General features: G+C 40.2%; 1 protein-coding gene across 1 annotated transcript in view; it reads right to left on the reverse strand.

The window, feature by feature from the left end:
- The window catches only part of igsf3 (immunoglobulin superfamily, member 3), a 168907-nt gene that overhangs the window by 123105 nt on the left and 33121 nt on the right, over nucleotides 1-12681 (reverse strand). Inside the window, exon 3 of the mRNA XM_041807475.1 lies at nucleotides 1915-2295. Within this exon, the coding sequence (XP_041663409.1) occupies nucleotides 1915-2295 (381 nt within the window). The remainder of the gene's footprint in view (nucleotides 1-1914; nucleotides 2296-12681) is intronic.

Below are 12681 nucleotides of genomic sequence, written 5' to 3' on the forward strand. Positions count from 1 at the left end.
TTTAGCTGATTTAGCATTAGTCTTGCCTTCAAATTTATCATATTACCACAGTCTTCTGTTTTCATGTGGCACTCCTTGCAAACCCCAACAGAATTCAACCCTTCCTCATTCGTGCCCTGCTTGAATTTCTAATGTTCTTTCCCTGGTGCTGCCATACTGGTTGTACTAACTTTCTGATATATGACCATCACCTCTGCTGATGTCACTGGACAAAGCGCACAACACCATCATCAAGTGAGCAGAAAAGCAACTGATGCTATTTATCCAGTATCATAGACTTCAGTTCATTTTAGCAATTAATCTTTAAAAAATCGATAATTGGCGGAAGATACAATACGATATATTGCCTCCAAAAATATCATGATACTACGCTGTATTGATTTTTTTCCCTCACCCCATTAACAGAGTTACTAACATAACTATGTAGCTAATGTAGCTAAAGTGAAGCTCGCAAAGCAGCTATGTAAACTACACATCTGTTATCTACATAGCTTAATCAGCTTAGCTCCATCTGCCAAAACTCATGTTGCTAAAGCTACCTTAGCTATAGATAACAGAGCTATATAGCTAATGTAGCTACATGGCTAATGTAGCTACATAGCTAAATAGCAAATGTAGCTAAAGATAAGCTCACAAAGCAGCTTTGTAAGCTATGTAGATACGTTATCTGCACAGGTATGATAGCTTTGCTAAAGCTAACTTAGTTACATTGGCTACACCGAGCCACTGTTGGTGTAACTACTTCTAAAGTTGTCTATGCATAATTTAGTCCTGGATTAGACCTCTGACCTTATTCACCATTTTATTTATGAAATATTTCTTAGTCTGCATTGCTTTCAGTGCGGTTATTTCATGTATATATCTGACAGACTTTGTTTATGAATAAAGTTAAATTTGAAAAAAAAAAAGATCCTAAAACTGGAAATATGTTGTACCAGCAATTACGGTACTTCCTTTCAAAGACATATACGGTGTCATTGATGAAAGGTCTATGAGGGTGTTTTTAAAGTTAAAATAAATCATTTTTGTTTTTGTTTTAGAACCAAAACATCTTCGGTGGGACAAAAGAATGAAATTGTCATTTTCTGTGGGTCAATGATAATACAACAGAATGGCATCAAAAGCATTTCCAATCCTAAATAAAGCTGACTTTTCAAAGTGTCATTTTTACTATTAAGCTTTTCAAGTCAAATGCTGCCAAATTGTAAAAAAAAAAAAATGTTTAGCAAAATGTCAGCAGCATCCATTTGAGCCATATTGCTTTTGCCACATGACGAAATGCCTCCAAAAACAGTATGTGAAGCCAGTTGGCGGCCATATTGCATCCATGGTGGAGACACCAAAGCAACACACTGTGCAGGCTACGGTTTTGGAGTAATGAGGAAGGACTGAATTCGGTTGAATCAAGAGGATTTTTATCAGAACTTTTAAAATGTGTCATATTAGCTGACAAGAAAAGCTTCCTACTGCTTTATTCTTTAGAGAAGATGACCGTTTTAGTGGCAAGTTTTACTTTTACTTTTTTAATGAAATTAAAATTGAATGTGATGCACTGACAAACTAAGAAATAGTCCTGTACTTCTATAGAATCCAATGTAAGCAAGAAAACTCAGAGAGGTGTGAATTTTGGATCAATGCCGCTAGATGTTAATAAGCTAATTAACTAATTAGTGCTCACCTATGCTTTGATGAAGGGCTGGAGAGTTAGAATACTCACTGCTGTAGCTCTACATAGTAGTCAAAGGTAGCTGCCACTGTTCAATGCTTTTTTCACATCTCTAAGCAGGTCATGAGACTAAATGTTTTTGGTTAATGTTTTTTCTCCTGACAAGTCTCAGTACACTTTAGCACCTGCTATAGCTATGTTTTTCTTATATTCACTATGTTTTTGTGGGTTTATGCTTGAACACTTACCAGTGAGGTTGGTGCGTGCGCTGTAGGATCCCAGGTAGCGTCCATCCGTGTTGGGGGTGTAACACTCAAACAAACCCTGGTCTTTGGCCAGCACTTTGGTGATGTGTAGCACAGCAGAGTCTCGGCTCAGCCTCTCGATGTAGATATCTTTATTATTCACCCTCTGGGCGTACACAGCATAGGCGTAGTTCGGCTGAGCCGTACTCACGATGCGGATCTCCCTGTCCGGCGCAGACGGCAAATACATGGACCACTCAAAGTCCTGCTCCACGCCCTCTTTGTAGCCCGTCACGTTGCACCAGATAGTCACATGTGAGCCCTCGGTCCGGATCAGCGGTCCACTTTGGACGGTTACAACTCTCTGAGCCACGGCAACACCGGCTGCACAGGTAGGAGGAAGGTGGGAGGTAGGAGAGAGAAAGGATAAGAGAGAGAGGGTGGTTGGGGTGAAGGCAGGGGAGAGGAAAGAGATAACACGGGTTACAAAACTGCTGTTTAAATATTTAGCATTAGCAGAGTTTATGCACCCCACATCTCCCAGGAAATACAGAAAGAGTGTGACATGTGCAGCTAAGCATTCCTCAGAGGGCTTACTGAGGTTGAGGTGTGCACATACACGCACACATTAGCTCACACAAACACACAGACGCACACGCTCTCTGAACATCACTAACCACTTCAAACAGTCACAGCAACTCTTTGTAACAGCTGCCATACAATCACGCTCCCTGCTATTACACGCACTCGTACATTAACTCTTCACTGCACGGAGCTCTGCAGCTGGAACATGCTGAGGGAGGAAGCAGACATCTGGGAGTCGGCAGAGAGGTCAGCGTGAGCTTGTAAACACAGGTCAGCAGGGGCATGTTGAGTGTAAAAACGGTACAGAGGGCAGGGGTTTTTTTCTCTCTGGGGGATAAGAAGGATGGCTCTGGACTTAAATCCTTGTTAGAAATCCTGCTGGGATGTCAGATTAGAGCCAGACAGATAAATCAGCTCACCAATATGTGTATATATCTGTCTGATTATATGGTGGCTGCATGTAATGAGAAATATCTGATCCAAAATACTCCATCAGTTTGAATATTTTTTCATGAATAAGCTTCCATTGTGGCTGACAGGTAGAGCAGGGGTCCACTGATCTTAAAACTGCAGTTTGATCCCCAGTTTATCTAACCTGAGCATCTTCGGTCCTGCTTAAAATTCTGAATGTGGTTAAAGTGATGTGCTTTGAGGGGTTAGAATAATAATAACAATGCTACAAAAGGAAAATAATTGGACTTAAATCCATCTCATGGGTCTTTAAAGGTGCAATGAGAGCAGGCCTGGTTGCCTTGTACCATGCTGAAGCATGATTGTCCCGCCCTTCCCTGTCCCCTGCTGTCCTGCACTCTCATTGCTACAGGCCCAAGCAGGCCTGAGGAGTTGGCCTGCCTTTTGCAGCTATAACAGCCTCCACTATTCTTGAGAGGCTTTCCACAAGATTTTGGTGTGTTTTTGTGGGAATTTGTGCCCATTCATGTTGTAGAGCATTTATGAGGTCAGGCATCAGTGCTGGAGGAAGGCCTGGCTCGCAATCTCCATTCCAGGTCATCCCAAAGCCCTCAATGGGGTTGAGGTCATGACTCTGTGCAGGCCAGTCAAGTTCTTCCACACAGAATTCATCAAACCATGCCTTTATAGGCCTTACTTTGCACTGGGGCACAGTCATGTTGGAATAGAAAAGGGGCCTTCCCCAAACTGTTGCCACAAAGTTGAAAGCGTAGCATTGTCCAAAATGTCTTGGTTTGCTGAAGCATTAAGATCGCCCTTCACTGGAGATAAGAGGTCTAGACCAAATTTTGAAAAACAGACCCATACCCTTATATCTTCTCCAGACTAAATTTTTGGCACATTGTAGCCAGGCAGGTAACGTTCTCCTGGTGTCTGTCAAACCCAGACTCGCCCATCTGGCTGCCAAACAGAGAAGTGTGATTCGTCACTCAACGCCTCTGCTCCACAGTCCAGTGTTGACGTACTTTACACCACTTAATCCGACGCTTGGCTCCATGAAGCTCCCAGTGCACGTCTTGTGCTTGCATTAATGCCAGTGGAAGTTCAGAACTCTTCAGCTATGGAATCAGCAGGGTTGACGACTTTTATGCACTGTGGTTTTATGTGGTCTCCCATTTTGTGGCTGAGTTGCTGTTGTTCCTAAATGCTTCCACTTACTCATGATATCACTTAAAATAGTCTGTGGAATATCTAGCAGGGATGAAATTTCACAAACCATCTTAATGCAAAGGTTGAATCTATCACCTTATGCCAGTGGTTCTCAACTGTTAGATCGTGAAGCCCTTTTCACTGGGTCGTGGATGTGTGCCTGGGAAAAAAAATGTGCCACATTGTCTATGAGACTCTATAAAACATGCATGTTTTGTCCTGTTTCATTGTTTTGTTACACCTTTTCTACTGCCATGGGCCTAAGCGCTACTATTTTTTTATTAAAAACATGTGATTGACCAAAAAAATCTCCAAAATTTGGGTCGCAATTCTCCTTGAAGAGTTGATGGTGGGTCCCATGACTCAACCAGTTGAGAACCACTGCCTTACTCTGTGCTCTGACCTTTTCATGGCCCTGACATGGATAGCAGAGGTGGGCGTCAGCATGGCACAGTTGCTATTCATGTGCATGACCATGGATGCTGTACAATAGATATGACAGTTTCTCTTGATAAACTTTCTAAAAAATGACAGTGTTGGAGGGTTTTGACTCAAATAAGCTAAGTCAGAAAAGCTGTATATTCTCTGTGTATTTCTCTAGAGATGCACACATACTGTACATCTCTTTAGCATTGGTATCAGCCAATATTGGCCCCTTAGAAAAAAAAAAAACATCAGCCATGAGCAAATAATGTTGACATAAGGTAATGCCATTGCTGACTCTTGATGAAGGAATCCTAAATAAACAATGCCATACCCAACTGAACCGGACCATATAGAGCAGGGGTGTCCAAACTATGGCCCAGGGGCCAAATATGGCCCGCGTTCCATTTTTGATTGGCCCTAACCAAATTCTAGCTTGACTGTATCGTATATTTTTGTTTCAGCACAAGGCAGTGCTACCGTGCTACTTCTGTAAACAAACATTTTGACAAGAAGACTTTATTGATTTAAGTTTTTTGTGATTAAATGAAGACACCACTGTAAATGGAAAACATATTGGCAACCAACATCTTAATAATATTTTGATTTATAACGACCTGATGGATTACGAAGGCTTATAGCAGTATCGATGGTGTTTTAGTAGTAGCCAGGGCCGACCAGGGCCCCCTGAAATCTGACTGGCCTCCCTAAGAATCCTTAAGATGACTGGCTATTTGCCTTGTCAGCCATTAACTAGCCATTTAAGCATACTCAATAACTAAGCATATCTTAACCATCATAGGATTGGCTTTACTAACGTCACAATCCTCAAGATGAGGCATATGAAAGTGGCCCCACCATCCTTATATATTGTATATTGTAAAAAGTTTGCACACCCCTGACCAAGAGGGTGCCAAAATGATCTCATTGTGTCTCCGTAGGTAGAGTTAGTCATCTCCTATCAGGAGGGTCAAAGCTCCTACAGTCACATGTCAATCTGTCACTTTAAAACTAAACCCTAATTTGTTCCCATCAGTGTTATTTAGATGCACATAAACAGGATTAGCTGATATAGATGGCCGCTCTACATCGCAATCTTCACATTCAGTTTGTGACTGTGAAGTGAATGGGTGTGAATGGGCCAGACTGACCTGCAGTGTAAAAAGTGTTTTGAACAGTCAGAGACTAGAAAACCTCCATACAGTCCTTTTACCGTATATCTCTTTACAGATTTTGTCTCGCACATGTCGGTATGTTTTTGAACACAAAATCTCATCCTGTCATCTTTTTAAAAAACAAGTTCGTCTATCACTCACTTTGAGTCTTTGCCAAGAAAGATGTAAATAAATTCTGTTTTTGCAGCCTCGTCAGCTTGCTATGCTGACACCTTCCCTGTGGCAACGGTTTCAGGAAGTAAAAGCTGTTATATAGAATCTGTCCCATCAAATACGGTCTTGTTAGCTTTTTGACGGTCACACAAAGGAGCGAGCCTAAACTTCAGTCTGTTTCACAAGGGGGAAAAACACCTTCAGTGAGCTCTAAGGTAGAAAAATATTACATTTTTTAAAACCCTTCTCATGCAGCAAAAGAAAACATAGAATAAAATGTAGTGTCACTCTCATTACGTATAAATCAATTATTTATAATAATGGATTTGAATAGAGGCTATTTAACCGTCCTTCGACTTATGAACCATGCAATTTAATTTCTTGTGGCTGAGGTAAAACACAAATGAGAAAGAATCAAATAACAATGTTCCATGATAAGTTCAGCCTAATTGGGATGCAAGAGTTTGCAGTCAAATGCTGGAATAGACTTTTGAACACTGACTGATTGTGCTGTCAGAGGTCTAATCTGGTACCTTATAAAAAGTCAATACTCTCTCAAACACTCTGCTCTCCTCGGGCAGGATTTCACTTCACACATTCACACTGAACAAGTATTTTTAAATCTTCTGATAAGTCAAAATGGGATCTGCGTGTACCCTGAAGGTTTCATTTGTCATTTAAAGCTCCAGTGAGGATAAATTAGCTGCTTATGAAACAGACTGAAATGAAAACACATGCCTCTGTGTGAGCTACTAAAGCAAACAAGGCAATTTACATAAAGACTGAGTTTTGCTTTATTGTTATTTTTAATGCCTGAAACCACTGCTGTGGGGTAGGTGTCAGACACGGTGATTAACAGCAGGCTGCAGACACGATTCATGCATTAGACTGGTAAAGACGCAGGATGAGATCTTGATTAAAAATCCCTATGCATAGGAATGAAGATTGTTAATTCTTATTGACATTGATTCCTTAATCAATTCTTTACATTGATCCAAGCTTTTTATCAATACTACTATTGATCCTTTTCTGTTGTATGGTCAAAATACAATACCTTAACAGAAGTGGTATAAGCCAGCAGAACTTGTTTTAAATGTTGAAAGGCCATGATTTCGTATGATGTACTTTACATTAAGTTTAACCAGCAGGACTCACTACAAAGTTTGGTTGAACTTTTCTGTGCTGATCTGAGCAGATGAAGAAGAATATTGTCCTGTAGCTGAAGCCAGTTCTAAGAGAGCATGCTACTCCCAGCACAGACACAGTCTTTCTTCTTCAAGCTGACAGTTGAAGGTACCACATTTTGGTCTAACCTGATGCACAAGGATGATGTACTTTGAGATTATGTTCCCTCTTTAAGAACTGACGTATGTTTTTGCACTACTGATAACATAAAATGATGTTACATCACCAAACCCATTAGACTCAATAGTAGTATCAATAAGCTCAAACCATGCTGATTATCAGGTTTTGCAGAACCAGTCTTCAATCATTCCTTCTTATACATGTTTCCTACTAGGGAGCTCAAAAGAGGCTCCCTGGGTTAGTCAAGCAGTATGCTTTGAATTTCCAGGGAGTACATAACCTCCAAATGGATATATACATTTATGAATACAGTAAAATTCATTTAAAGCAATCAATAGATGGCGGCATAATTCTCAATATGAGGGTGCAACAAGCTTTATGCTATAAAGGAGGAGGCTGGGGTGGAGGAGGTTAAAATTTGCCACCCACAGCAGCGTGGTGCATCAGTAGTAATGCAAGGTGGAATTAGTGAGAAGTACGTCATATTTAAACACCACTGTGTTCAGAGAAAGAGCTGTGATTGGCTGTGGGAACTGGGGGAGGGGGGTGATAATTGTGATCAGCTGGCAGTCAGCTAAACACGGCTGGGCGTATGACTACCGTGCCCTGCGTGAACTAACGGCAAGCTTCATTTTGCAAAAAATGTATGTCGTAGAATTATATAACAAGACCCTATCAAATAAGTAATTCATAATGATTCATATATCATCTAGTTTCATCCAAGTGCAGTGGTTTCCAAACTTTTTCTATTGGGCCCCCATTGGGCATATTTTCAGGCCCCCTCAATGTATGTATCCACATGTAAAAACACGTAAATGTACGACAAACTCACTGTTATTCACACAATTCTCACAATTTATGCAAGCAATTTTTTTTTTCAGAACTTTGCCACAACATAAAACCTGGGGCCCACTTTGGGAACCACTGTCCATGTAGATGGGAAGAGCAGTATTTGTTTATTCTAAAATTTTGGTGTTTATAATATATGATTTATATGAATGATTTATTTCTTGTGGTTGTTCAAAAATCCATAAGATGAGGAACTTGAAAAATAACTGCATATTTAGTTGAAATTGCAATATTGGGAGGAAAAAAAAGCAATTAGATTATTCATGAAGATTATTAAGTCCTATCTTAATGAAGACTAGTGTAAACCACTGGTTTTATTTCATGGATTAATATCATATAATGATGGAGAAAAGCAGTTAAAAGTTGACTTTAATGCTGTGAGCAGTCCCAGAATGCTTTGTGAGACATCTGCAATGCAAACCAGGAAGTAAGGCTGAACGATTCTGGAAAATAATGTAATTGCGATTTTTTTCCCCCAATATTGCAATTGCGATTTGATATGTGATTATCCTTAAGCTTCTTATCCCTAAACAAGGACTGAACAATTCTTTTAAAAAAAATCAAATTCTGATGATTTAGACCTGTTTTGAAAAATTTGATATGAATTGTTACATTGAAGGGTTTTTGTCATTCTTATGTTTAATAAGAAAAAAGTACAAAAATGAAGAGGATAGGATTTTTTGCAGACAACTCTAAAAAAATGGCACTTGAATGATTGCATGATATATCATGCATAAAATCTCTGCAGCCAAAAAAAAGGTTTAAAACTGGTATTTTGACTCAAATTTCAGGTCAAAGAAATATTGCACCTTCTGCGATTTGAAAGTTGCAGCAGGCCATATTGCAATTTAATCTCATTTTCGATTAATTTCACAGCCCTACCAGGAAGGCAACTTTTCTGCCTCATTATGTGACATTTTAATTTGTCGAGAAAAGGACTGATTGTATATTTTCTGTATGTTGTAGCCTATATTTAGACTCACAGCATATGTGAAACATACCTTAACCCCATGGATGCACACAAACCCACACTCAAAAGACCGGCACAAACACATGCAGCATTCATAATTCAGCCAAATACTACAAACATCCCTCTCATTGGGGCCGGACACAACAGAGCACTCACACACAACTCCCTCACCCAAATCCAGACAGAGGGACAAGTCTGATGTTTCCTGTCTGCACAAGCAACTGGGGATTGCAGCTGTGTTTGAGTGTGTGCGTGCATGTGTGTGTAAGAGAGAGAGAGTCTTTAAGTTGCTATGTCTTAGGGCACAATGCTTGGCATTAATAATTCACCAGAGCAGCTTTTTAACTTCAACATCCTCTCTTCTCTCATAGTAACTTCTCTTACACTTCCACTACTCCCCCGCCTTCCATTCACTGATATTCATTTGAGTCCATTTACGCCTGCCTGTGTGTGGGTCCCTGAACATGCATGCATGACTCTGTGCGTCTTGTTGGATTGTATTCATATTAATCTCATTTCCTTCCTGCGTTTGGAGCCTTAGGTCTTCCGTCATTGCTTACGTTTTTAGACACGCTTCCACTCTTAGGAAATTGAGACAAACTCTGATTTGTCTCACACTCTTGCTTTAAATGCAGTCGTAGTAGCAAACCAAAGTGAAAAATGATTAAAGTAAGCAGCCGTTATGGCTTGATTTCTCCCAAAAGACCCTTTTAGAACTTATCTTCACATAAACTCTGCTTATATATGTTTATACATCACAGCTGCTTTAAAATTCTGGTGTCAAGGGACAAGAAAACAGTCTTAAATTCAAGCAGCTGGACGTCTTCAGTCGTCTATTTATCGGTTGCTGCAAGTAAATCATATATCATCATGACAGCTGAAAAGCCAAACAAATATAAAGTATGTTGAGCTCAAAACCAAACCAAAATGTCCCTGTAGGGAAACTGAAGGAAGACCGTACAAGGCTTAAAATGATAAGGAGTCAACCAGGGCTCTGAGGGTATTCTGAATAATTCTGTACTTATTAATATTTCCCACAAGCATGCTTACATATCTCATGCAGGCTTGCTGCATTAAACAACACATCACATGGCGCTTTCTTTACTCGGAAAATAATCAATAAGTGCTTAATTGCAACGAGTTCAGTTTTGTTTTCCTACTGCTTAGCTGAGTAAATAAGCCTCAGATGAGACAAAAGACATATTTCCCATTAGAAAAGATGATAGATTACACATTCTTGGTCAGATTGACTTGTGTGTGATGCAAATCATCTCAGAAACCATCTGCTATTGAATTCCAATGATGATGCCTGTGGGAACAAAGACTTACTACTCTGTAATAAGAGGCCCCCTTTGGCGCATGAAGACCTTTCAATACATTTTATTGTGAAAGTTTTAAGTAAAAGTTTTTTTCCGCTTTTTTTATTGCCTTGATGAAAACTTTGGATTGGAGCAAACTCATTTTAGTCAATACACTGCACTGCTCTGAGTAAAAAAAAAAGATTACACAAGAAAAGGGCATTTTTGTGTGCCTATGTTTCAATTTTGGACATTCTGGATATCCTACGGTCAACTGTAAGTAATATTATTGAACGTGGAAGCATTGAGGAACAACAGAAACTCAGCCACAAAGTGGAAGACCATATAAAATCACAGCGCAGGGCAACAACTGCTAAGTTGCATGGTGCATAAAAGTCCTAATGCTCTGCTGTTCCCATAGCTTAGGAGTTCTGAACTTCCACTGGCACTAATGTAAGCACAAAAACTGTGGCGGGAGCTTCATAGAAAGTTTTTTTCTGGCAGTCAGATTGGCTAGTCAGGGTTTATATGATGCAGGGAGAACGTTACCTGGCTGACTGCATTATGCCAACTGTAAAGTCTGGTGGAGGAGGGATAAGTATGGGGTTGTTTTGGAAAGTTTTATCTCCAGTGAAGGTCAATCTTAATGCATCAGCATACCAAGACATTTCTATGCTTCTAACGTTGTGGCTACAGTTTGGGGAAGGCCCTTTTCTATTCCAAAAGGACTGTGCCTCAGTGCACAAAGCAAGTACTATAAAGACTACACTGGGTTAAAAACTCCTTGCGCTACTGGTCTCAGACTTACAACACTCATGCAGCCTGAAAGTTGACCTGCACTCACCTCTAAAAGCGCTTCAACTTTAATTAAAGGTTTCTTGCATCCAATAATCTAGTTTTGTATATCTTGGTGCGTTATCACTATGAGCTGGATATCTCTCCCTCAAACGTAAACCTCCACTGGTGCAGCACGAACAGCAGAGCTCTGCAGGTGCAGAGCACTTAAGATGCTGCCGCTACAGGCCGGGCAGACTCTCACACACAATAGTGATTGTGCTTTATTTTACTACCCCCTATTCCTCCGTTTCACAGCCGTGCAAATTACGCACGGCCCCACTGTGTGGAAGAACTTGACTGGCCTGCACAGAGCCCTGACCTCAACCCCATTCATCACCTTTGGGATGAACTGGATCAGAGATTGTCATCAGTGCCTGACCTCATAAATGCTCTACAGAGTGAATGTGCACAAATTCTCACAGGAACACACCAAAACCTGTGGAAAGAAGAGTGGAGGCTGTTATAGCTGCAAAACGAGGATGTCAACACCATATTAAAGTTCATGTATTTGAATACAATGTCATTAAAGTCCATGTGGGTGTCATGGTCAGGCAGCCAAATATTTTTGTCCATTGTTGGAATGTGGATGTAGTGGATGTATTTATTTTGATAGAGAGCTACATTTATTTAAAAAAAAACAGGCTCTGTTAAATGATGGAACATCAGTGATCATAATCAAACACCTTTGTGTGTGAATGTGTTTTTGTTGTTATCAGTGGGTGTTTGATGAAAAAAATCATACTTACCTGCCAAGTTTATACTCACAATTTTACATTTTGTAGTTAAGATCAAACATTACATATTTGAATTTAAAAAATACTGCATTTAAGTCATGTATTTTTCCTTATTATTTAATTATGAAAATCTTTTTAAAACTGTTCATTTAGATTGTAGTAACAAATTTCTCAGAATGGTTGGTGGCAGAGACCCATTTTGAGATGAAGACAGTCTCAAAGGCAGGCCTTTTCAATTTGACCGGTGTCTATCTTCAATCAGCCATGGATAGTTTTCCTGCAGCCTGGACTGGTGTGGAAGGGTGGACTAGTCAGTATTTATACTACAAAAAAGGAAACCATAACACTGCTCACACTGAAAATACAGGCCTCAGAGTACACACAGAGATTAGACAAACAAAGACAGTGTTGTTGAATTGTGAAGAGCTCGAGCAGACTTTAAACTCCTACTGCACACACTGCTGTAAAACTGGAGGTCATAAGCCGCTGAACGTCTCAACCCTGACATTTAAAAAAGTCAGTCAATATCAGAGACTTCAGCTCAGAGCAAACACTGTGGATTTATAAACCGAGACAGAGACAGTCTACAGTAAAGGGTGCTGGAACCTGGCCGAGCATGTTATGCACTTGGTAAGAATCAGCCGCTTCCCCTGACTCAGGCCTGGGCTCTCTGTTTCTCCTCACTGTGATGTCAGTGTGGTAATCTGGCGGCACCCAGTCTAGAGCATCCTGCTCAGATCAGGTCAGAGCTGAACCGCTGCATCACTGCTTCTCATGTTGCAGCTACTCATCTGGCACTGCTGGAAACATATTACTCATAC

Source organism: Cheilinus undulatus, linkage group 15 (assembly GCF_018320785.1).
Source record: "Cheilinus undulatus linkage group 15, ASM1832078v1, whole genome shotgun sequence".
NCBI classification, from domain to species: domain Eukaryota; kingdom Metazoa; phylum Chordata; class Actinopteri; order Labriformes; family Labridae; genus Cheilinus; species Cheilinus undulatus.